The 25,890-nt window shown below is 56.4% G+C and overlaps 1 protein-coding gene across 1 annotated transcript in view; it reads left to right on the plus strand.

Moving 5' to 3' along the window:
• The first annotated feature begins 1,160 nt into the window (after window positions 1-1,160).
• LOC144940841 (voltage-dependent T-type calcium channel subunit alpha-1I-like) overlaps window positions 1,161-25,890 on the plus strand; it is a 58,782-nt gene continuing 34,052 nt past the window's right edge. The window contains 6 exon segments of the mRNA XM_078867321.1: window positions 1,161-1,258; window positions 2,991-3,188; window positions 22,459-22,571; window positions 23,228-23,361; window positions 24,151-24,248; window positions 25,600-25,762. Of these exon segments, the coding sequence (XP_078723447.1) occupies window positions 1,243-1,258; window positions 2,991-3,188; window positions 22,459-22,571; window positions 23,228-23,361; window positions 24,151-24,248; window positions 25,600-25,762 (722 nt within the window). The 5' untranslated portion in view covers window positions 1,161-1,242.

The raw sequence follows: 25,890 nt of genomic DNA on the forward strand, positions 1-25,890 counted from the left end.
GAAGACGATTATGACGACGACGATGATGACGACGACGATGGTGAAGACGACGATGATGACGTCGATGATGATGATGAGCGAGAGAGGCGTGGTCTGCACTGTCCAGGTGCACGGCCACCGGGGGGGTCGCGGCGGGTCACGCGTCGCGAGCCGCTGCTGTTGCCAGGGGCTGTTCCGCGTGCCTCGTGCTCAGCCCCAGGTGAGCCCCAGAGGAGTTCCAGCCAGGTGAGTCGTGCCCACAACGGCGACTCCACGTGCCCACAACGGCGACTCCACGTGCCCACAACGGGCGACTCCACGCAGACGGGCCGAGTCATTTCCCCAGCAGCGCCCCCCAACTCCGCCCCAACCACGCGCTGCAGACAGCCGCCCTGAAAAACAACGCAGCAGCCAATCAGAGGCGCGCGCGCGTCTTGGGGGTCGCATTTCGCGTGGCCACAGCGCGAAAGGTTGCGAGGAGGAGAGATGGTGTCCAGGGCTAGGGGTTCGGGACGAGGGTAGGTTTTGAGTTATGACTTAACCATGGTCAGGATTAGGGTTAGGGTTGGGGTGAGGGATATGCTTGGCGATGGGATTAGAGATCGGGTTGAGGTGGTGAATAGGGTTCGTATTAGGGGTTGGGGGAGTCGGAGGTGGGAGGGGGGTTGTGGGTGGGGAGAGTGGAGGGAGCGAAGGAGTGAGCGTGGGGATGGATGGAGAGAGGAGGCAATGGGAAAGAGGACGTCGCGGATGAAGGCAGTGGAGGAGAATCAAGGACAGAGGAGTGAGGCTGTGTAAAGTGAGAGGATCATTGGTACGAAAGGGTAAAGGGCATGAGGGGGGCGGAAAGTGAGAGTGGAGCGAGGGCGGGAGTGTCGCCGGGAGTGGAGGAGAGAGAGAGAGAGAGGAGAGAGAGGAGAGAGTGAATTTGGTGGCTCGGAGGCGCGCGGTCTGGTCACGTGCTCCGCGCGCCACAAAGCACGGCGCGCGCGACCGCCCACGCGCCGAGCGGCGCGCGGAGGGAAGAAGAGGGGGGGGGGGCTGTGGAGAGGGGAGAACGGGGAGCGAGGACGAGGAGGGGGAGCGGCGCGTTTCCGTGAGGAGCCTTCCCGGATCGCGCATTCCATGTGACGGTGAGCACGGGTCCTGGGGAGCACGGGTGAGCTCGGCTACGGGTGAGCTCAGCTAAGGGTGACGTTGGTGAGCGCCGGGGTGGTGAGCGCTGGTGCAGATGAGCGAAGCTGCGGGCGAGCGCGGTTGGTGATGAGCGCTGATGCGGGTGAGCGTAGCGGTGGGTGAGTGTCGGTGTGAATGTGTGCTCCTGTGTTTGCGCAAGTAGTGGGGAGCAGTGGTGCAGTGGTGATCGCATTGCGCTGTTAACCCGACGACCCGAGTTCGATTCTCACTCAGTCGAAATTCCTGACGAATATCTGAACCGGTCGTCGGTCCTCCCTTAGGTCAACTCGGCCTTAAATGAGTATTTGGTGCAGTGTGGAAACATCATCACTGTGGAGACAAAGGTGGCCGAGCGTGGTTCTCGCCACACCACCCCCTCGTGTGCTGTATCGGTCTTCATAGGGGCTTGTTAATAACATCAGCGCCAGCAGTCTGTGTGGGCTATACGGGGGATCTTTGTCTATATGCGGTGTGCGCGGGGTGTGTGGCCTGTGTGTGTGTGGGGTGTGTGGTGCGCGTGGTGCGCGTGGTGTGTGGAGTGTGTGTGCGGTGTGTGTGTGTGTGCGGTGTGTGTGTGCGGTGTGTGTGTGCGGTGTGTGTGTGTGGTGTGGGGAGCGTGCGTGGTGTGCGGGGTGTGTTGTGTGTGCCGTGTTTGTGGGGTGTGTGTGCGGTGTGTGTGTGCGGTGTGTGTGTGCGGTGTGTGTGTGTGGTGTGGGGAGCGTGCGTGGTGTGTTGTGTGTGCCGTGTGTGCGGTGTGTGTGTGCGGTGTGTGTGTGCGGTGTGTGTGTGCGGTGTGTGTGTGCGGTGTGTGTGTGCGGTGTGTGTGTGTGGTGTGGGGAGCGTGCGTGATGTGCGGGGTGTGTTGTGTGTGCCGTGTTTGCGGGGTGTGTGTGCGGTGTGTGTGGTGTGTGTGGTGTGTGTGGTGTGTGTGGTGCGCGTGGTGTGCGGTTTGTGTGTGCGGTGTGTGTGCGGTGTGTGTGTGTGTTGTGGGGAGCGTGCGTGGTGTGCGGGGTGTGGTGTGTGTGCCGTGTTTGCGGGGTGTGTGTGTGGTGTGTGTGGTGTGCGTGGTGTGTGTTGTGTGTGTGTGTTGTGTGTGTGCGGTGTGTGTGTGCGGTGTGTGGTGTGTGTGGTGTGCGTGGTGTGCGGGGTGTGTTGTGTGTGCCGTGTTTGCGGGGTGTGTGGTGTTTGCGGGGTGTGTGGTCTGTATGTGTGTGGTGTGTACGGGGTGTGTGTGGTGTGTACGGGGTGTGTGTGGTGTGTGTGGTGTTTGCAGTGTGTGTGGTGTGTGTGGTGTGGTGAGTGTGTGGTGTGTGTGGTGTTTGCGGCGTGTGGTGTGTGTGGTGTTTGCAGCGCGTGTGGTGTGTGTGGTGTTTGCAGTGCGTGTGGTGTGTGTGGTGTGGTGTGTGTGGTATCTGCCGTGTTGATCCATTCGCTACCGCTGTAGCAGCAGCAGCAGCAGTCTGATTGTGAACCCTGGCGTGTTCGAGGCTCAAGACCCTGGACCCCGTTGATGCTGGGCCCCCTTCATCAGGGCCACTCGCTTCCCCGTGACCGCGTTACCCCAGTGCCTCCACCGTTGCTGCTGCTGCTGTTCGCGACACGGGCTCGTCGCGAACAGCAGCAGCAGAAGCAGCAGCAGACGCGTCACGAGCGACTCGTGTTCACACGAACCATTTACAACACCCGCATTCGCAACGAGAGGCTGCCCTAGGTCTCTGGCATCCCCAGATTTCTATCGCGGGCTCCTGCCAGCCTAGGCACTGCGTTTCCTTTGTTGCTGAAATTGCAGCATCAACCAGGTCCCCCTCACCGCGCTCTCCGGTCTCGTCCCCCAGGGCCCGGCGCGGTCATGGCCGAAGAGGCGGCTACCTCGGAACAGGTCCCGGGCCCCGAGGGACCCCAGGAGGAGGATGTTCCCGGCGATGTCTCGGGGTCCTCCCCGCTGCCGTACCCCGGGTTGGCCCCCGTCGCCTTCTTCTGCATGCGGCAGACGAGCGGCCCGCGCAGGTGGTGTCTCCGCCTCGTGTGCGACCCATATCCTCCTCCTCCTCCTGCTGCTCCCTCCCCCGCGTGCCGGAGGGCGGGTAGACACGCGACGAGGCGGTGGTGGTTGATGTTCGTGGTGATGGTGGCAATGCTCGTTGCGCGGCCACTCGCTGGCGGTGGCCGCTCACTAACACGCAAGGAACAGGGACACCTGAACTCCACACACACACAGACATTGAGCCCCCCCCCTCCACACACACACATACTAACCCTGTCACCCACATACTGATCTCTTCCTCCGCACACTGACCCCCCCCCCCCCGCACATTGACCTTTGCCCCTAGCACTGACCCCCACGAGCGCTGACAGGTGAGGCCCCCGTAGTGTATTTTACCCTTGACTCTCGGCGCCACGTGATTGGTCCATGTAACTGAGCTAGAATGACCGCGGCGGGGGTGGCGCGTTGGGGTTCGGGGGGTGGGGGGGTCGGGGGGTGGGAGGGGGGTCGATGGATAAACAGCTGCAGGAGGCGGCGGCGATCCGAGACCCCCTCTGCCCGCGGGGGTCCCTGCGCCAACCAAATTACCCAGGGGCTCGGCGCGACTCCTGGGTCGTGAAGGGAGCTGAGGCTGGAGGCAAACTTTGAATGACCCCCCCTCCCCCGCTATACTCACCAGAGAACCGTGGTGGTGGTGGGGGGTAGACTCTTCCAAGCGGGACACGCGGCGCCCATCATGGAGGGAGACGCGCGCGTCTCTGTGTGGGAGACAGATATCAGAGCGGAGATGGTCACGGGCAATAGCCCGCGGAGAAGAGCAGAGAGAGAGAGAGGTTGTGGGCATGAAATTGCTCAAACACAATGGATGGTCTGAAGTGGAGGGCGGTGGGGGCGAGCGGGGGGAGAATTCCACGCTGCAGCGACGGCAGCGGAGAGGGAGCGAGGCGACCTTCTATTGAGCAAATAAACAAGCAGACAATTCGCATCCTTCTCACATTTGTCTGTCCACATAAAACAATACAAATCTTCTTAACACATCCCATCATCCACGCGGCTTTCTGAGTGATTGTTTTTCATCAGCATTTGGTTTCACACGAGCAAAACTCCGGACCGGTTTCGTCGTTCAGTGTCTCATCAGCAGAGTCAAGCTTTGGTTGAGCCAATGCTGGCGAACTTAGGCAAGCACCCTCTCTTTGTTAGTCCTAGTTATATACATAACCAAGCAGAGAATTCGCCGTCTCCTTACCGTCTCTCCACACCACAAATAAAAGTGGTCTTTGTTGACCATTATTCCTGAGCAGTGGTGCCAGGCGGAGAGCGCGCCTCGTGAGTGCGGCGTGCATAGTCGGGAGCACGGATGTCGAGTGTTTCCCCGCGGCGGTTTGGCCCCATGGGGAGGGGGCCATGGGGGCACCCCGCCCCCGTTGTTCAGGCAGCGCCGCCGCCGCCGCGTCTGAGATTTGCGTTCCTCCAATTTGTCGGCAGCGCAAGTGCCGCCGTTGCCACAGAGACGCGAGCGCTGATTGGCTCCTCGGGGCTCCTTGCGCTGGTAGCAGCTGTCAATCATTGGACTCCCGTCACGTGGGGCTTTGATACCCCGAGGCGCCCCTCCCGCTCCTGTCCCGCTATCTCCCTTCACTCACGTGGCGACCGTGGCAGGCGGACACTGTGAGATGGGAGGCTGATGGGCAATGTGGGGGTTCTGGTGGGAGGGCGATGGCGGTGGTGATGATCGCGCGGTGAGTGTTGCTGGTGATGTGGTGCTGCAGCGCCAACGAGGACGCCTCCCCCTCCTCTCCGAGGAGCGGCGCCCCCTCGTTACGCGGCTCTGGTTCCGCGTCGCCGCGAGGGGTCGGGGTGGAGCGGGGGTCCCTGCTGCTGTAACCGCAGCCGGGCGCCGGCCCGGTAATTACCAATTAGCGCCATCGTTAGCGGAATCAGTCGGCGCCTTCACGGAGAAGCGGCGCGGCGCGGCCGCCTCTCCCGGCTCCCACACCGGCCTCGCCCTCGCCCACCTCTCCCGCTCATCTCACTCGACTCGTTCCCCTTGGCGCCGCTTGGACGTTGCTAAGACAGAAGCTCCGTCTGGCTGCTGCTGCTGCTGCTTCTGCTGGACTCGCGGTCGCGTCCAGATCGCGACTCCTGTCAGCAGCTCACGGTGGCGCGGCGATAGCGTCCGAGACGTGCAACGTGACGGGGGGGACCCCCCCACAACCACCCCCGCGGGAGATAGCCCCCCACGCTTCACTTCCCACACCGCGGCCACACGCACCAACCCCACCCCTCGGTCCGCGGCCCCCACCGCGGGTGGCGCGGTGCGGTGGGTGGCGCGGCTGGCGCAGCTCTGTCCTTTGATTTTTCTATTCTCCCGAAATCTAAAAATATCCCCTTCTTCCCTGCGCAGGGAGGCGGGCGGCCTGGCCCCAAGCCGCCCCTCCCCTCCCCGCCGCGCGCAGGTTCCGCAGTTGAACCCGACGACGATTCCTGATTTACGAGGAGTGCGGCGCTGAAGGGAGGAGCCCCCGCGCTCGCTGTGTGTGTCTCGTTCGGAGTGAGTCGCGCGGCGTTGTCTTCTTGTCGGCTATGTACTCCGTGCGGACGCCGCCTGTGTGTCTGTGTTTTTGTGAGGAGCGGTGGCACATTGGTTAGCGCGCTGCACTTTAGGGACGAATATCTGCACCGGTCCTGGGGCCTCACGTAGCTCGACTCAGCCTTAAACGAGTACCCGGTGCGGTGTGTAAATATCTACACTGGGGAGACAAAGGCCGCTGAGCGTGGCGCTGGCCATCCAGCCTCTCGTATGCCGTGTTGGCCTTCACGAGTGTTCGCTAACTACACGAGCCCCAATAGTCTGTCGAGGCTACACGGGAGATCTTTGTTTGTGCTACTCCACCCAAGTGTCTGCATCATCACGATCGTGCTCCGGTTCGAGCCCTGCCCCCCCCCTCACTCAGCTTCCTCTGCTGCCCCTCCCCCCCCATTATCCAAGTTTCTCATCCTCACGCCGGGTTCCCGCCGACCCGCGCGATCCTCCGTACCCATTAGCGCGCCTCGCAACGTGACCCGAGCCCTCTTTGTGGGACAGGTGAGGGGCGGCGTTGCGTTACACGGAGCCGTGAGGCGGGAGTCGATGCGCGCTCCGCTTCCCGTTCGATCGCCCTCAGCGCGAGGGAGATGAACTCGTGGCTCGGCTGGACGGCCGGGGGGCAGCCCCACTCCTCGGCTCGATCGCGATTGTTTCACGGCGAGGGGGTAACATGGGGGGGGGGGGGCGGATCTCTCGCAGGGGGTGACTTGGGGGTAGGGGGTTGGTTTGGGTGCGGAGGAAGAGCCGAGCGATGAGGTCGCGACCCCCGAGGTTAGTGTAACGAGATACACAAGCAGACAGCGCGCCTCCTTGCCGTATCCGTCCCTCCACGTCCCCGACGTCACAGTGATATTTGTACGCATCCCATCAGCCACACGGCCTTCTGGGAGTGCGTCATTTTAGCAGCAGCATTAGCTTCATAGCAGCAACACTCTGCGCCGGGTTTGGACATCCAGTGTTTCGTCAAAAGTCACGGTTTTTTTAACCAATGCTGAAGAACTCTGTCATAGACAACACATGACCATGACTCGCTTCGTTGTGGAGAATATAAATAACGACGCACACGATTCGCCTCCTTCACATGTCGGTCCCCCTACGCAAACAATAAAAACTGGTTGTGTTCAACCAGTGCCGTTGATATGCACTTCCAGATCGTCGTGTGGCTGATGGGATGTGTGAAAACACTTTCATATATGTGTTGTGAGGAGGTCACGTGCTCTAGGTGTTGAGAGGGGGTCACGTGCTCCAGGTGTTGAGATGGGGTCACGTGCTCCAGGTGTTGAGAGGGGGTCACGTGCTCCAGGTGTTGAGAGGGGGTCACGTGCTCCAGGTGTTGTGAGGAGGTCACGTGCTCTAGGTGTTGAGAGGGGGTCACGTGCTCCAGGTGTTGAGAGGGGGTCACGTGCTCCAAGTGTTGAGAGGGGGTCACGTGCTCCAGGTGTTGTGAGGAGGTCACGTGCTCCAGGTGTTGAGAGGGAGTCACGTGCTCCAGGTGTTGAGAGGGGGTCACGTGCTCCAGGTGTTGTGAGGAGGTCACGTGCTCCAGGTGTTGAGAGGGGGTCACGTGCTCCAGGTGTTGAGAGGGGGTCACGTGCTCCAGGTGTTGAGAGGGGGTCACGTGCTCCAGGTGTTGAGAGGGGGTCACGTGCTCCAGGTGTTGAGAGGGGGTCACGTGCTCCAGGTGTTGAGAGGGGGTCACGTGCTCCAGGTGTTGAGAGGGGGTCACGTGCTCCAGGTGTTGAGAGGGGGTCACGTGCTCCAGGTGTTGTGAGGAGGTCACGTGCTCCAGGTGTTGAGAGGGGGTCACGTGCTCCAGGTGTTGAGAGGGGGTCACGTGCTCCAGGTGTTGAGAGGGGGTCACAAGCTCCAGGTGTTGTGAGGAGGTCACGTGCTCCAGGTGTTGAGAGGGGGTCACGTGCTCCAGGTGTTGTGAGGAGGTCACGTGCTCCAGGTGTTGAGAGGGGGTCACGTGCTCCAGGTGTTGTGAGGGGGTCACGTGCTCCAGATGTTGAGAGGGGGTCACGTGCTCCAGGTGTTGTGAGGAGGTCACGTGCTCCAGGTGTTGAGAGGGGGTCACGTGCTCCAGGTGTTGCGTCGCCCTCCGCGCTAGACCTGCCGTGTTCATACTGTCCATTGCGGATGTACATGTACCCGGCCTGCAAACGCCCCTCGCCGCCGCCACCGCGGCTTGCGTCTGCCGTTTCGTGAGTTTAATTTCGCTTCGAGACGGAGCCGGCGGCAATTAACGCCTCCCGCGAGACGTGCGGTTGCCAAGCGACCACGGTGCTCATTCCGGGGAGGGGGGGGGTATTGTGGGGGTCTAGTGGGGTGGTCGTCATTGGGGTTCTGATGATGGAGGAACTTGGGGAATGGGTTTGTTAGGTCCGGTGTGGAGGGAGACTTGGAGGTTGGGGGGGGGGGGTGGTCTATAAAGGTGGGAGGGGGGGACTGTCCTCGCATGTAGGTAACATGGGTTCGCTTCAGGTCTCGGGGTTGTGTTTTGTGGGGGTCACTGTCGCCATGGAAACACCTGCCCCCCACCCCCGTGTTTATTTATTTAATCTCGCCGCGTCTTTGTGCGCGGGGTCTCCGCGCGAATGGGATCGCGCGTGCTCATGAATATTAATGCGGCGGCGCGCGGCTTACACGCGTGTGTGTTCAGGTGTGTGTGTGTACACGCGTGTGTGTTCAGGTGTGTGTGTGTACACGCGTGTGTGTTCAGGTGTGTGTGTGTACACGCGTGTGTGTTCAGGTGTGTGTGTGTGTACACGCGTGTGTGTTCAGGTGTGTGTGTGTACACGCGTGTGTGTTCAGGTGTGTGTGTGTACACGCGTGTGTGTTCAGGTGTGTGTGTGTACACGCGTGTGTGTTCAGGTGTGTGTGTGTACACGCGTGTGTGTTCAGGTGTGTGTGTGTGTACACGCGTGTGTGTTCAGGTGTATGTGTGTACACGCGTGTGTGTTCAGGTCTGTGTGTGTGTACACGCGTGTGTGTTCAGGTATGTGTGTGTGTACACGCGTATGTGTTCAGGTTTGTGTGTGTGTGTGTTCAGGTGTTGTGTGTGCACGCGTGTGTGTACACGCGTGTGTGTTAAGGTGTGTGTGTGTGTACACGCGTGTGTGTTCAGGTGTGTGTGTACACGCGTGTGTGTTCAGGTGTGTGTGTGTATACACGCGTGTGTGTTCAGGTGTGTGTGTATGTACACGCGTGTGTGTTCAGGTGTGTGTGTGTGTGTGTACACGCGTGTGTGTTCAGTTGTGTGTGTGTGTACACGCGTGTGTGTTAAGGTGTGTGTGTGTGTACACGCGTGTGTGTTCAGGTGTGTGTGTGCACACGTGTGTGTTCAGGTGTATGTGTGTGTGTGCACGCGTGTGTGTTCAGGTATGTGTGTGTGTACACGCGTGTGTGTTCAGGTGTGTCTGTGTATACACGTGTGTGTTCAGGTGTGTGTGTGTGCACGCGTGTGTGTTCAGGTGCGTGTGTGTGTGTACACGCATGTGTGTTCAGGTGTGTGTGCACGCGTGTGTGTTCAGGTGTGTGTGTGTGTGCACGCGTGTGTGTTCAGGTGTGTGTGTACACGCGTGTGTGTTCAGGTGTGTGTGCACGCGTGTGTGTTCAGGTGTGTGTGTGTGCACGCGTGTGTGTTCAGGTGTGTGTGTATACACGCGTGTGTGTTCAGGTGTGTGTGTGTGTACACGCGCGTGTGTTCAGGTATGTGTGTGTACACGCGTGTGTGTTCAGGTGTGTGTGTGTACACGCGTGTGTGTTCAGGTGTATGTGTGTACACGCGTGTGTGTTCAGGTCTGTGTGTGTGTACACGCGTGTGTGTTCAGGTGTGTGTGTGTACACGCGTATGTGTTCAGGTGTGTGTGTACACGCGTGTGTGTTCAGGTCTGTGTGTGTGTACACGCGTGTGTGTTCAGGTGTGTGTGTGTGTACACGCGTATGTGTTCAGGTTTGTGTGTGTACACGCGTGTGTGTTCAGGTGTGTGTGTGTGTGCACGCGTGTGTGTACACGCGTGTGTGTTAAGGTGTGTGTGTGTACACGCGTGTGTGTTCAGGTGTGTGTGTACACGCGTGTGTGTTCAGGTGTGTGTGTATACACGCGTGTGTGTTCAGGTGTGTGTGTGTGTACACGCGTGTGTGTTCAGGTGTGTGTGTACACGCGTGTGTGTTCAGGTGTGTGTGTGTGTACACGCGTGTGTGTTCAGTTGTGTGTGTGTGTACACGCGTGTGTGTTAAGGTGTGTGTGTGTACACGCGTGTGTGTTCAGGTGTGTGTGTGCACGCGTGTGTGTTCAGGTGTATGTGTGTGTGTGCACGCGTGTGTGTTCAGGTATGTGTGTGTGTACACGCGTGTGTGTTCAGGTGTGTGTGTGTATACACGTGTGTGTTCAGGTGTGTGTGTGTGTGCACGCGTGTGTGTTCAGGTGCGTGTGTGTGTGTACACGCATGTGTGTTCAGGGGTGTGTGCACGCGTGTGTGTTCAGGTGTGTGTGTGTGCACGCGTGTGTGTTCAGGTGTGTGTGTACACGCGTGTGTGTTCAGGTGTGTGTGCACGCGTGTGTGTTCAGGTGTGTGTGTGTGTGTGTGTGCACGCGTGTGTGTTCAGGTGTGTGTGTATACACGCGTGTGTGTTCAGGTGTGTGTGTACACGCGTGTGTGTTCAGGTGAATGTGTGTGTGCACGCGTGTGTGTTCAGGTGTGTGTGTACACGCGTGTGTGTTCAGGTGTGTGTGCACGCGTGTGTGTTCAGGTATGTGTGCGTGTGCACGCGTGTGTTCAGGTGTGTGTGTGTACACGCGTGTGTGTTCAGGTGTATGTGTGTATACACGCGTGTGTGTTCAGGTGTGTGTGTGTGCACGCGTGTGTGTTCAGGTATGTGTGTGTACACGCGTGTGTGTTCAGGTGTGTGTGTGTGTACACGCGTGTGTGTTCAGGTGTGTGTGTACACGCGTGTGTGTTCAGGTGTGTGTGTGTGTACACGCGTGTGTGTTCAGTTGTGTGTGTGTGTACACGCGTGTGTGTTAAGGTGTGTGTGTGTACACGCGTGTGTGTTCAGGTGTGTGTGTGCACGCGTGTGTGTTCAGGTGTATGTGTGTGTGTGCACGCGTGTGTGTTCAGGTATGTGTGTGTGTACACGCGTGTGTGTTCAGGTGTGTGTGTGTATACACGTGTGTGTTCAGGTGTGTGTGTGTGCACGCGTGTGTGTTCAGGTGCGTGTGTGTGTGTACACGCATGTGTGTTCAGGGGTGTGTGCACGCGTGTGTGTTCAGGTGTGTGTGTGTGCACGCGTGTGTGTTCAGGTGTGTGTGTACACGCGTGTGTGTTCAGGTGTGTGTGCACGCGTGTGTGTTCAGGTGTGTGTGTGTGTGTGTGTGCACGCGTGTGTGTTCAGGTGTGTGTGTATACACGCGTGTGTGTTCAGGTGTGTGTGTACACGCGTGTGTGTTCAGGTGAATGTGTGTGTGCACGCGTGTGTGTTCAGGTGTGTGTGTACACGCGTGTGTGTTCAGGTGTGTGTGCACGCGTGTGTGTTCAGGTATGTGTGTGCACGCGTGTGTTCAGGTGTGTGTGTGTACACGCGTGTGTGTTCAGGTGTGTGTGTGTATACACGCGTGTGTGTTCAGGTGTGTGTGTGTACACGCGTGTGTGTTCAGGTGTGTGTGTGTACACGCGTGTGTGTTCAGGTGTGTGTGTGTGCACGCGTGTGTGTGTGTATGAGGAGCGGTAGGGCAACGGTTAGCGTTGCGCTAAAAACCCGGCGACCAGACTTCGATTCCCGCTCACGGCCACCAACCCCAGTGATGATTATTTGAACCGGTCCTGGGTCTCCGCAAGGTCGACTCAGCCTCAAATGAGTATCTATGCTTGCGAAACGTGGCGTCCTTTAAAATAACATCTGTGCCGCTTGAGACATTTGATCCATTCTGGAGTTAACCCGACTGAAATGCAGCGTGAGCAGCTTACAAATCGTTGAAAAATCGAGAAATAGTCGCAACAGTGGAGCTCTTTCAGCAGCAGGCGAGGCTGCCGTTGGCTGGGTAATGTAGCCCGCATGCCCAGCACCGACATGCCCAAGAAGGGTTTGGCCAGATAGAGATAATTAAGCGAGCTGGCTACGAGATGGGCTGATGAGTGAGCGCGCGTGACTAGCACAGGCTGGAGATGGGAGAATGTGGAGCTGCCAGGAATTCCCCGAGTCGGTGTGATCACGGGAACCGGCGTTGTCAAGATCGGTGTGTGTGTGGCGGAGGCATGGGGGAGACGAAGGCGATCGGGCGTGAAACTGACCACTCCACCCCCTCGTGTGCTGTGGCGACCCGAGTAGATGCTCGCAAACAGAACTTGCCCAGACCGTGTGCGTGGTTGTAGGGCGAGCTGGGTCTGTGTGTGCGCACACGTGACGCGCGGGACCCACCACGAATGGCGCTCAACCGGGTCGACGGCGCCGTGATGGCGATGGTGGTGGTTGTAGTGGTGACTATAGTGGTGGTGGTTGTAGTGGTGGTGTTGGTGGTAGTGGTGACTATAGTGGTGGTGGTTGTAGTGGTGGTGTTGGTGGTAGTGGTGACTATAGTGGTGGTGGTTGTTGTGGTGGTGTTGGTGGTAGTGGTGACTATAGTGGTGATGGTTGTAGTGGTGGTGTTGGTAGTGGTGGTTTTGGTGGTAGTGGTGACTATAGTGGTGGTGGTTGTGGTTGTAGTGGTGGTGGTAGTGGTGACTATAGTGGTAGTGATTGTAGTGGTGGTGTTGGTGGTAGTGGTGACTATAGTGGTGGTGGTTGTTGTGGTGGTGTTGGTGGTAGTGGTGACTATAGTGGTGATGGTTGTAGTGGTGGTGTTGGTAGTGGTGGTTTTGGTGGTAGTGGTGACTATAGTGGTGGTGGTTGTGGTTGTAGTGGTGGTGGTAGTGGTGACTATAGTGGTAGTGATTGTAGTGGTGGTGTTGGTGGTAGTGGTGACTATAGTGGTGGTGGTTGTAGTGGTGGTGTTGGTGGTAGTGGTGACTATAGTGGTGGTGGTTGTTGTGGTGGTGTTGTTGGTAGTGGTGACTATCGTGGTGATGGTTGTAGTGGTGGTGTTGGTAGTGGTGGTTTTGGTGGTAGTGGTGACTATAGTGGTGGTGGTTGTGGTTGTAGTGGTGGTGGTAGTGGTGACTATAGTGGTGGTGATTGTAGTGGTGGTGTTGGTGGTAGTGGTGACTATAGTGGTGGTGATTGTAGTGGTGGTGATTGTAGTGCTGGTGATTGTAGTGGTGGTGATTGTAGTGGTGGTGATTGTAGTGGTGGTGATTGTAGTGGTGGTGATTGTAGTGGTGGTGATTGTAGTGGTGGTGATTGTAGTGGTGGTGATTGTAGTGGTGGTGATTGTAGTGGTGGTGATTGTAGTGGTGGTGATTGTAGTGGTGGTGATTGTAGTGGTGGTGTTGGTGGTAGTGGTGACTATAGTGGTGGTGGTTGTTGTGGTGGTGGTAGTGGTGACTATACTGGTGGTGGTTGTAGTGGTGGTGTTGGTGGTAGTGGTGACTATAGTGGTGGTGATTGTAGTGGTGGTGGTAGTGGTGACTATAGTGGTGGTGGTTGTAGTGGCAGTGATCGCAGTGGTGGTGATTGTAGTGGTGGTGATCTATTTTGGTGGTGGTTGTAGTGGTGGTGTTGGTGGTAGTGGTGACTATAGTGGTGGTTGTTGTGGTGGTGGTAGTGGTGACTATAGTGGTGGTGGTTGTAGTGGTGGTGTTGGTGGTAGTGGTGACTATAGTGGTGGTGGTTGTAGTGGTGGTGTTGGTGGTAGTGGTGACTATGGTGGTGGTGGTTGTAGTGGTGGTGTTGGTGGTGGTGACTATAGTGGTGGTGGTTGTAGTGGCAGTGATCGTAGTGGTGGTGATTGTTGTGGTGGTGGTAGTGGTGACTATAGTGGTGGTGGTTGTAGTGGTGGTGTTGGTGGTAGTGGTGACTATAGTGGTGGTGATTGTAGTGGTGGTGGTAGTGGTGACTATAGTGGTGGTGGTTGTAGTGGCAGTGATCGCAGTGGTGGTGATTGTAGTGGTGGTGATCGTATATTGGTGGTGGTTGTAGTGGTGGTGTTGGTGGTAGTGGTGACTATAGTGGTGGTGGTTGTAGTGGTGGTGTTGGTGGTGGTGACTATAGTGGTGGTGGTTGTAGTGGCAGTGATCGTAGTGGTGGTGATTGTTGTGGTGGTGGTGGTAGTGGTGACTATAGTGGTGGTGGTTGTAGTGGTGGTGTTGGTGGTAGTGGTGACTATAGTGGTGGTGATTGTAGTGGTGGTGGTAGTGGTGACTATAGTGGTGGTGGTTGTAGTGGCAGTGATCGCAGTGGTGGTGATGGTAGTGGTGGTGATCGTATATTGGTGGTGGTTGTAGTGGTGGTGTTGGTGGTAGTGGTGACTATAGTGGTGGTGGTTGTAGTGGTGGTGTTGGTGGTGGTGACTATAGTGGTGGTGGTTGTAGTGGCAGTGATCGTAGTGGTGGTGATTGTTGTGGTGGTGGTGGTAGTGGTGACTATAGTGGTGGTGGTTGTAGTGGTGGTGTTGGTGGTAGTGGTGACTATAGTGGTGGTGATTGTAGTGGTGGTGGTAGTGGTGACTATAGTGGTGGTGGTTGTAGTGGCAGTGATCGTAGTGGTGGTGGTAGTTGTGGTGGTGGTTGTAGTGGTGGTGTTGGTGGTAGTGGTGACTATAGTGGTGGTGATTGTTGTGGTGGTGGTAGTGGTGACTATAGTGGTGGTAATTGTTGTGGTGGTGACAGCGGTAGGGTGTGTCGCGCGTTGTGTCGTGGGTTGTGCTGTGCCCCCGCCACCCTCCCCGGTAGTTGTGTCCCGACATTCCCTTTCTGGGTCATCCCCGCGCCATTAATCAAAGCTGCGGAATGAGAGGGTCCCCTGGGGCGGGGAGTTGTAGCGGGGAGTGGGGGCGGGGGGCTTCCCCCGCTGTTAATTGTTTCCGGACACGAGCCCCCACCCCCCGCCACAAATTGACACCGAGAACCACGACGCGTCCCTGATTAATCGCTGAGTCTCGCCCGGGGTCTCCTGGGGTAGAGGAGACGGGGGAGGAGGTGTGAGTTGGGGGGGGGAGAAATTGAGGGGTGAGTGAGGGAAGCAGACGGCGCTGGGCGCGATAAGCGGACGGGGACGATGGGAGCCGCGCTCACAGGCGCGGCGGCGGGAGAGGGAGACAGAAGAGAGAATTACTAAGATTGCATAGAGAACAGGGGGAACATAGACATCGTGTAGGGAGAGAGGGGGTAGAGAGAGAGGGGGGTGGGGGTAGAGAGAGGGGGTAGAGAGAGAGGGAAGGGGTAAGAAGGGGGAGAGAAGAGCGTGACATCTTTTGTGAAATATTTCATTTAAAAAAAGGTGGGGGGGGGGGGGCACATAAAGCAAAGCATTGGAAAAAAACACGAAATGATGAACGAAGCAAAGTGCCGACTACACCGAGCATCTCCTTGTTTCCTCTGATCGTAAAAAATGAGAAGAAGAAAGAGATGGGGGCGGGAGGGGGATAGAGGTGGGGAAGGGGGAGATATGGGGAAGAGAGAGAGGGTCGGATAAAGACTGAACAGGCGAGCGAGTGGAAGGGGAGAGAGGGGAGAGAGAGGGTCGGAGCCATAGACCACACATCTTTAAAGGGTTGCGTTTTTTCGAGAATCGCGTTCCTCGTCAGTTTCAAGGGATCGTACAAGGTGGAGGAATCGGGAGTGAGCTGTCTCGCTTGCCCCTCACTCATCCTCGGCGCGGGTCGATGTGGAAGTTGTTTTTGTGGGAAACATCGATCGCCTTGCGCTCCTCAGAGATTAAACGCGCGCTCTCACACTTAACCACAACCACCGCGCTCACCGCAATATTCACCAGACTCACCGCGCTCACCACAACAAACAGTGAAATCACCAGAATGCACAACACAATATCCACCACACTCACCCCACTCACCACATTACCCAGACTTACCACACTCACTCACCCCGTCACCACGCTCCCCACAGACAGCTGCTCACCACACTCACTCGCCACGCGACACTCTCGCGGCTTCACTCTCGCGCCGTGAGGGGTCGATTTGCAGGCAACACAAAACGAACATCGGGCATTTCATCAGCAATGGTTCAAGCGAACCCGACTGCTGATGAGTCACTGAAAGTCGAAACCGATCCAGGGTGTTCTGCTGAAAAGGGCACTCCCAGAAGGCCGTGGGGCGGCGTGAGAAAGATCGCGCGTGTAGATGTTCTAAATGTTTGATGTTGAGAGAAATACGTGGAGGATGCGAATTGTCTGCTGATCTGTTTTTAGATTGCCCGGGGGGGGGGGGGGGTCGGGGCTGCGCGAGGGCGGTGGGGAGGGTGGTGGGGGGGTCTCACGCGGTTCAATACGAGACGCGGGCCCGGCACCCACTGCCCCCAGCGGAGAGCTCAGAGCAGTATTGCTGCTGCTGCTGATGCTGAGTATGACGATGCTGCTGATGCTGCTGCTGATGCTGCTGCTGATACCTACAAGGATGTTGCTGAGGGTGATCAGGGTGGTGGTGACGCTGATTGGGGTGAAGCGTACAGCTCGCGGTGGTCCGTGTGAAGGCAGCAATGGCTCGAGGGGGGAGAGGGGGGGCGTGCCTAATGAGGTAATTGCCCGCCGATAATGAATAGAATTTACATCAAGTCGCTGCAATTAGTGTCCTTGTGGGGGGCGGCAGGCGTTGCGCACGTGACATATTAAGGCGACACGTGACCAATTATGTCCTATTAACCCTGCCTCCCACCCTACTGACGTCACCTGGGTGGGGCTAATTTGCGGTCAATTATCGCGGTCCCGTGTGGTTCGTGTCGTCAGGAAGAGGGACGGGGTGACACGCCGAGTCGATTGCGGTTGTGCTTATGGTGGTTGTGGTGTGGGATGTTGATGCTGGTGGCACCTTGACATGATTTAACACACTGAGTGCAGACTCAAAGGTCCAAAACGTCAAATGACCAGCAACTAACAGCACTTTCAAGTTATTGTGGATACAAGGTGACCCGTTGCTTGAATCGAACAACACGTTTCGTGTGAACACGGTGGATATCTAATAGGCAACGTTTCGGGCATGCAGGCTCTATGAACCAGCCAACGCAGCCTCGCCTACCAGAGGAGCTCACCGATGGGACTGTGTCCAGATCTTGCAAAGATCCGTGAGCTCCTCGTATAATCCAGTCTGGTTAGACCCAGCATGGGTCGTGGGCAGGCCAGCTTGAATGTTTACAACTGGCGCCGATGTTCCTTCAGAGGGTTCCAGGTTTCGCAAGCTTATAGTATGGAGCGACAGGGAAGGTAGCTTCCACACAGCGTTACGCAGCCAATGAAAATATAACACTTCTCGCCTGATTTGGAGTGAGTCAAACTGGAACTGGTCATAAACACACACATGCACACACACGCACGCACACCCACACACGCTCACAACAACAACCGCCATTCGCCATGAAGTGGCGGTGACGTCACCATGACGCTTGTGCCAGGCCATGTGCACCTTGAGGCCACGTGAAGTGTCGAACGCCCGCTGGCAGGAGGTCACGGGGCAGACCCAGGTGCCACGGGTCGACTGCCTGAGATGACTGGCTGATGCACCACCTGTGCCCCCTACTGTGCCAACTTGCTGTGCTTTAGCCACCCGGCGTTCCGCTCGTTGTTGTAAGCGTCGCTCCTCCGCCCTCCGTTGTTGCTGGAGGGCGACTGCCTCCAACTGCCCAGTAGCGTCCTTCACGAGCCTCCTCCACAGAGGCCGATCTTGACACCGCTGGTACCAGTCATCGGCAAGTTCACTCAGCTCCACGTCCTCCTGTACCACATCACTCCATCTCTTCTCGAGCCCGTGCCGCCCCTGTTTAGCCCCCTCGATCCGACCGAACAAAAGCTGTTTAGGCATGCGGTGGCTGGGCATGCGGGCTACATGACCCAGCCAACGCAGCCTTGCCTGCCGGAGGAGCTCACCGATGGGACTTTGCCCAGATCTTTCAAGGATTTGTGAGCTCCTCACACAATCCAGCCTGGTTAAACCCAGGATGGATCGTAGACAGGTCAGCCTAAATGTTTCCAACCGGCGAAGATGCTCCATTAGGGGGGTCCACGTTTCGCAAGCGTAGAGAAGGGAGGGAATGACTGTGGCCGAGAAGACCTGAAGCTTCGTGCGGAGCGACAGACCAGGTAGCTTCCACACAGCGTTACACAACCGATGAAAATATATTTCCCATCGACTGATTCGGAGTGAGACCTCTGCTGTTAAACTGGAGCCGGTCATAAGCACACTGCCCAGGTATAGGAAACTTTCCACTCTCTCCACTATTGCCCCATCACCGATTTGGAGTTGTGAAGGTGGAGTGTTCGATGGCACAAAATACCCAGGCAGGTGCTTAGTTTTGGTGGGTCTGATGGTAAGGCCCCACCTCTTAGCGTCTCCAACTCCTCCTCTGAATGAGCAGCTATTACCAAATCATCGGCGTACATAACGTGGTTGACCAATAGGGAGCCATCCCTTGATCGCACCTGGGCATCGATCAGCCTCCCATTATATCTGTACCAAATGGAAATTCCTCCGGTACAGCTATTGAAGGCTTCACGAACTACGTGGTCAAAATAGATGTTAAATAATGTGGAAGCCAAAGGACATCCCTGTCGCACTCCAAGGTGTACAGGTAGTTTTACCCGGGCCCGCTCACCATCATGAAGGTCCTTAATGATCGTGAGCAGAGGGTCAGGGACTCCGAAAACACGAAGAACAACCCAGAGCCCAGGCCTACTGATGGTATCATAGGCCTTGACCAGGTCAACAAAGCAGAGATGTAGGTCTTGTTGGAATTCCCTACACCTCTGCTGTAGCAGACGGACAGAAAATATGGCATCTGTGCAGGACCGCCCTTTCCTGAAATCGCATTGGGGCTCCGCAAGCCTCTCCTAGCGTGCTTAGCAAGGCAATGTTGAATAATCCTTGCCAGGACCTTTCCTGGCACACTGAGGAGTGAGATGCCCCTGTAGTTGTTACAGTCTGTGCGTTCCCCCTTCTTAAAGAGGGGGACCACCAGGGTATCCTTCCAATCCTGCGGAACCCGTCCAGTGGTCCAGACTGTTGTTATGATGTCATGTAGGGCAGTCTGTGCACAAACGCCACCCTCCCTCAGCATTTCGCTTGGGAGATCATATCTGCCCGGTGCCTTTCCTGGTCTAAGACTCGGGATCGCCTTCAGTACTTCCTCAACAGATGGCACTTCAGCCAGCCACTCAAAGGGGGTGACTTCTTCCAATATTTGAGGCACCGCAGCCTCAGCAGGGTTATCCCCACTTTGTGCCATGATGTTTTCCTGGCTGAGGGATTTCCCCTCCCCCAGGACCTCACAGAAATGCTCAGCAAATCTGCAAACTTGTTCCTGGGGCTCGGAGATTGGATCACCGTTTTTTTCCCTAATGATGGTAATATGTGTGGCGCTGCAGGTTACTTTTTTGATGGAGTTAAATAGTGATTTGTGATCGCGGGCCACTGAGGCAGACTCCATCTCCTCAGCAGCCCGCGACCACCACCCATCCTTGCAGCGCCTTACGGCTCTCCGCACCTCCGAGCGAAGGCTGCGGTAAGCCTCCTCATTCTCTGACGTGGGATGCTGTAGCCGATTAGAGTGGGCCTGTCGCTTTTTCTCAACTATCCTGAACACCTCCTCTGTCAGCCAGGGTCTCTGGGGAGGTCTGGACCGCGTACCCAAAGCAGCCATTGCAGCTGCATGAGTCACAGTCCTAAACCTCGCCCATTTATCCTCGACATCAGGAGGAGTGGGGGACGATGCCAACCCCAGTTGCAAGCGATGATGAAATTCTCACTTGCAACTTTCATCAGCTAACTGAGACCAGGCCACTTTAGGTTGGAATGGGGTCCTGGGTGTACACCCACCACCGGAGTGAAAGAATGGCAGGCGCATCTTACAGATGACTAGTCGATGGTCAGAGGGCAGATCAGCTCCACAGTAGGTCCTGGTGTCAATGACATGGGCTCGCATCCGCTGGTCCGTCACTATGTAGTCCAGCAGATGTTCTTGCTTGGACCCGGCATACATCCATGATGTTGTGTGGATGCGCCAATGCTGGAAGAGCGTGTTGGTAATTACAAGTCCATGGGCTGCACAAAAATCTAGCAGCCTCCTACCGTTTTTATTGAGCTGATCTGGCCCATGCCTTCCAATCACTCCAGACCAAGTGCCAGCATCATGAACACACGCTCACACACACGCACACACGCACGCACACACACGCACGCTCACACACACACGCACGCACACACACACACGCTCACACATACACGCTCACACATACACGCTCATACACGCACGCACACACGCTCACACACACGCTCACACACACACGCACGCAGGCGCGTGGCGCGCGCCTCCCGTGACCCTGATCGCGGCGCATGGCCAAACGCCCCGATTCTGCGCGCCTCGCGAGAGCGGAATTTACACATCCAGCGACACGGCACTGGGTCAAAAATATATACACACACATCGCACACACGTAATATATACACACACATCACGCACACAAGTCTCTTTGCATTATCTGGCTCGATTCCCATCTCAACTTTAAAACCTCACGATCGACATTCTGAATAACAAATGAAGAATGAGGATGGTGACTTTGTACACAAGAAAATCCCGCGTCTCATCTCCTACACGGAAACATCGGGTAGCTGCTGCATCTGTGCCTATCCTAGACTTTACTGACATTAGATACAAATCAACTTCCAATACCACTTTGGCTTCGCTAAATCCCGCCTTTCATTCGTACTCACACTTTATCTTACAAACCAACGTCTCCACTCATCACTGGCATCTTTACACCAATACCGGTTATCACCTCTGCTTTCAACTCGGAGGGTGACTCATTGGGCCAAGTCCATTTCTGATGCAAAGACAAATATCTCTAGCCAAGCCTTAATATACTGTCGGGGCAAATGTTGTTAGCGAGCACCTACAAATTCCGCAACGGCACCCGAGGGGGTGTGTGGCCAGCACCACGCACGACCGCCTTTGTTTCTTCACCGCACCAGGTACTCATTTAAGGCTGAATCAACCGAGGGGAGGCCTCGGACCAATTCCGAGAATCGTTACTGGTGCTGGTCGCCGTGAGCGGAAATCGAACTCGGCCCGCCAGGTTCATAGTGCGGCGCGCTAACCACTACACCACCGCTCCCCACATCTCGAGTCGACACACACTGACACGCGTTACTCGGTCACTCACCTACCCACAGTGTTTGTTTATTCAGAACCAAAACCCTCAAACTCCTAGACGCTCCACATGCAGTCTCTGTGACCAACACGGAGACCCATCGACTTGCACAGCGACCCTCAGACTCACACAGAGGCCCATAGATTCGGTGGAGACACATTGGGCAGGTTTCTCTGTTCATGCGTCACCCGCCTGGAATTCCATCGCTTTATAAATAGCCTTGGTTCCTCTGCCATCTCAATCACAGTTCGATGCTGATCTATTGATTCGTTATAATAGCTTCACTTGTATGCACTGTATATAACTTCTTTCGCACCGTACGTAGCAGTTATTATTCACCCGTATATCGGTTCTGTTTATATGTTAGTCTAACAATCATCATAGATTTCCATTGCCCATCGACTACCTCTGCCCACCCACTTACATTACCCATAGACTTGCATTGTCCATTTGACTCGTCTATCCTTGTGTCTGTTTACATATCAGTACAATAGTCACCCTACATCTGTTGAATGTTTCTGTAACTTCGTTTTGTGATTGTGTCGTGATGGGTTTAAATATAATCTGCCCAAGCTGCCTCACGTTTCAGGTAATTTAATATAAAAAAAAATTCTCACGTGACAAAGCAGTTGTTTTTGCGATGATTTATCTTTGCTTAATTCAGTTCAGTTCATTTATTCGGTAAAGCCCTGTGAGCCATTCGGCTCTTGTTGTTAATTTGGATTCCCCAGGTCACTCTTGCAAATGCGACTCAATCTGGTGTGTTCAGTTCACACCTGCTTGCACAAAATCAAACTTGATGAGCAGTGACACACGCCACACACGCTGACGCATGAACATATTGACGCACACACACGCACTCACGTAGCACACATCTCACGCTGACACGCGGAAGAGCACACACCGAGCCCTCACCCCACCTCACACCCACGCGTTTTGCTGCTCACCAACAACAACAACAGCAGCAGTCGCCACTCGCCGCTGAGCGACGGTGACGTTACCACGGCGCTTGTGCCAGGCTAGGTGCACTCGGAGGCTGGCTATCACGTGGAGTGTGGAAGGCTCGCTGGCAGAAGGTCACGTGACAGACCGCAGGTGTTACGAGTTCACTGAGACGACTGTCAGATCCACCTCCTGTGCCTCCCCGCCGTGCCACATCCACGACTCGCGCGCGGGGATTGATTTTCACCGCGACCTGGTGCTGGTGACCGTGTTCAGCTCCGTGCAGCAGGAGACTGCACCGTGGTGCCGAGAGGCCTGTGCCGACCGAGAGTCGTGTCCGGGCTCGCCCGGTGGTGAAAGAGGTGGGGACCCTCGTGTTCACCCTCCCGCCATAAAGTCCACCTCCACACAACTCCACCACACTCGCGTCTGCCCATTAGTGCGTTTCTCCTCACCCGAGTCTCCCCATATCCAAGACTCCACATTCACCCGCGCCCGAGAGCCGACACCCCCTTCCTTGACTCGCCGGCGCCCGCGGACTGCACGTGGTTCGAGCGCGCCAGCATGCTCGTGATCCTGCTCAACTGCGCCACGCTCGGCATGTTCCAGCCGTGCGCCGAGGGGCAGTGCCGCGCCCAGCGCTGCAGCGTGCTGCAGGTGAGCCCGCACTTGCTCCAGGTAAGGCATCCAGGTAAGGCCGACAGGTGAGGCCCCACTTGCTCCAGGTAAGGCATCCAGGTAAGGCATCCAGGTAAGGCCGACAGGTGAGGCCCCACTTGCTCCAGGTAAGGCATCCAGGTAAGGCCGACAGGTGATGCCCCACTTGCTCCAGGTAAGGCATCCAGGTAAGGCATCCAGGTAAGGCCGACAGGTGAGGCCCCACTTGCTCCAGGTAAGGCATCCAGGTAAGGCATCCAGGTAAGGCATCCAGGTAAGGCATCCAGGTAAGGCATCCAGGTAAGGCCGACGGGTGAAGCCCCCAGGTCCTGCAAGTGGAGCCTCCAGGGGAGGCAAGAAGTCAGCGGCTGCCTTGCCAGGTGGTGTTCACGCTCATCCTCTGGGTGATATTTCTCTGATATGTGCGAGTGTGTGATGATGAATTCAGTTCGGCTATGTTGATGGATAGAAATGACTCGTTTATGATGGTAATGATGACAATGATGATAGTGGTGGTGATGATGATGATGATGGGGTGGTAGTGATGGTGATGATGGTGGTCGTGGTTATCGTGGTGATGGTGGTGTTTATGGTTATGGTGTTAATGGTGGTGGTTATGGTGGTGGTAATCTTGGTGGCAATGGTGGTCACTCCAGGCATTCGATGACTTCATCTTCACGTTCTTCGCGGTGGAGATGATCCTCAAGATGATGGCGCTGGGGATCTGGGGCCGCGCGGGGTATCTGGGGGACACGTGGAACCGCCTCGACTTCTTCATCGTGCTGGCGGGGTAGCGCGCTCACCCCTCGCTCACCCCTCGCTCACCCCTCGCTCACCCCGCCATTACTCCTCACTCACCTTACGCTCACCCCGCGCTCAACTTCATTGATCCCTCACCCCTAGTTCACCTCACGCTCACCATCACTTACCCCTCATCCACCCCTCACCGCTCACGCACCCTTCGCTCACCCCTCGCTCATACAGCGCTCACCTCTCATTTCACTTCTTACACACCCCGTACTCCCCCCGCGCAATGACTAACCCTTCACTCACCCCTCGCTCACTAAACTCACCTACACTCACCCCTCGCTCACTCTACCCTCACCCCGCACTCATCATCACTCTCATTCCTCACCACACGCTTCCATTCCTCGCTCACCCCACACACTCAACTCTAAAACTGTTGTCACCCCCTTAGCTCACCTCTCACTCACCCTCCACTGACCCCTTGCTCACCTCTTGCTTACCCCTCACTCACAGCTCATCAACCTCTCACTCAGTCTCTGCACCCTGTCCTCGTCCTCCCCACCTCGTCCACCCATCGTCCTCCCCACCTCGTTTTCCCGCTCTTCATCCTCTCATCCCCATGCTCCCCTCGCCGTTCTCATCCCACATCGTCGTCTTTCTCGTCAACCTCCCTTTTCTCCTCCTCCATATCATCCTCTTCTTGTCCTCTCCACCTGCTTCCACCTCGTCCTCCCCTCTTTGTTCTCTCACATCGCCCTCCCTCACCTCGTCCTCCCCTCCTCGTCCCCCTTCCACGTCGTCCTTCCTCACCTCGTCCTCCCCACCTCGTCAGCATGCTGGAGTACTCGCTGGACATGGAGAGCGTCAGCCTCTCCGCTATCCGCACGATCCGCGTGCTGCGCCCACTGCGAGCGATCAACCGCGTCCCCAGTGAGACTCACTCGCCCACTCACCCAGCCACTCACCACATAACCCACTCACTCACTCACCCACCCACTTACACTCACCCACTCACTCACCCAGCCACTCACCACATAACCCACTCACTCACTCACCCACCCACTTACACTCACCCACTCACTCACCCAGCCACTCACCAAATAACCCACTCACTCACTCACCCACCCACTTACACTCACCCACTCACTCACCCAGCCACTCACCAAATAACCCACTCACTCACTCACCCACTTACACTCACCCACCCACTCACTCACCCAGCCACTCACCAAATAACCCACTCACTCACTCACCCACTTACACTCACTTACTCACCCACTCACTCACCCAGCCATTCACCAAATAACCCACTCACTCACTCACCCACTTACACTCACTCACTCACCCACTCACTCACCCAGCCACTCACCAAATAACCCACTCACTCACTCACCCACTTACACTCACTCACTCACCCACTTACACTCACTTACTCACCCACTCACTCACCCAGCCACTCACCAAATAACCCACTCACTCACTCACCCACTTACACTCACTCACTCACCCACTCACTCACCCAGCCACTCACCAAATAACCCACTCACTCACCCACTTACACTCACTTACTCACCCACTCACTCACCCAGCCACTCACCAAATAACCCACTCACTCACTCACCCACTTACACTCACTCACTCACCCACTCACTCACCCAGCCACTCACCAAATAACCCACTCACTCACTCACTCACTCACCCACTTACACTCACTCACTCACTCACCCACTCACTCACCCAGCCACTCACCCAGCCACTCACGAAATAACCCACTCACTCACCCACGTACACTCACTCACTCACCCACTTACACTCACTTACTCACCCACTCACTCACCCACGTACACTCACTCACTCACCCACTTACACTCACTTACTCACCCACTCACTCACCCAGCCACTCACCAAATAACCCACTCACTCACCCACTTACACTCACTTACTCACCCACTCACTAACCCAGCCACTCACCAAATAACCCACTCACTCACTCACCCACTTACACTCACTTACTCACCCACTCACTCACCCAGCCACTCACCAAATAACCCACTCACTCACTCACTCACCCACTTACACTCACTTACTCACCCACTCACTAACCCACCCACTCACCAAATAACCCACTCACTCGCGCACTCATTCACCCTCAAGGCAGGTGTGAGTGATGCCAGGTGTGTGGCTGCTCACTGGGCAGGTGAGAGTGAAGTGAGTGGGTGAGCCGTGCCCGCGAGGCCGGAGTAAGCGGGTGAGCGGGTGAAAGGGTGAGCGCTGCCTCCAGGCATGCGCATCCTGGTGACGCTGCTGCTCGACACGCTGCCCATGCTGGGAAACGTGCTGCTCCTCTGCTTCTTCGTCTTCTTCATCTTCGGCATCGTCGGGGTTCAGCTGTGGGCCGGCCTGCTGCGCAACCGCTGCTTCCTGCGCGAGGCGAACGCCACCCTGTGAGTGAGGTCCCTGTGAGTGAGTGACCCTGTGCAGTTCTTCGGAACCAAACCTACAGCAGGAGTACCACACGTGTATTCTGCAACCACCACCACCAAGTGTGGATGGGGTCACCAACTTACCGGGT

The sequence above is a fragment of the Lampetra fluviatilis genome, chromosome 23 (genome assembly GCF_964198595.1).
Source record: "Lampetra fluviatilis chromosome 23, kcLamFluv1.1, whole genome shotgun sequence".
NCBI lineage: Eukaryota > Metazoa > Chordata > Hyperoartia > Petromyzontiformes > Petromyzontidae > Lampetra > Lampetra fluviatilis.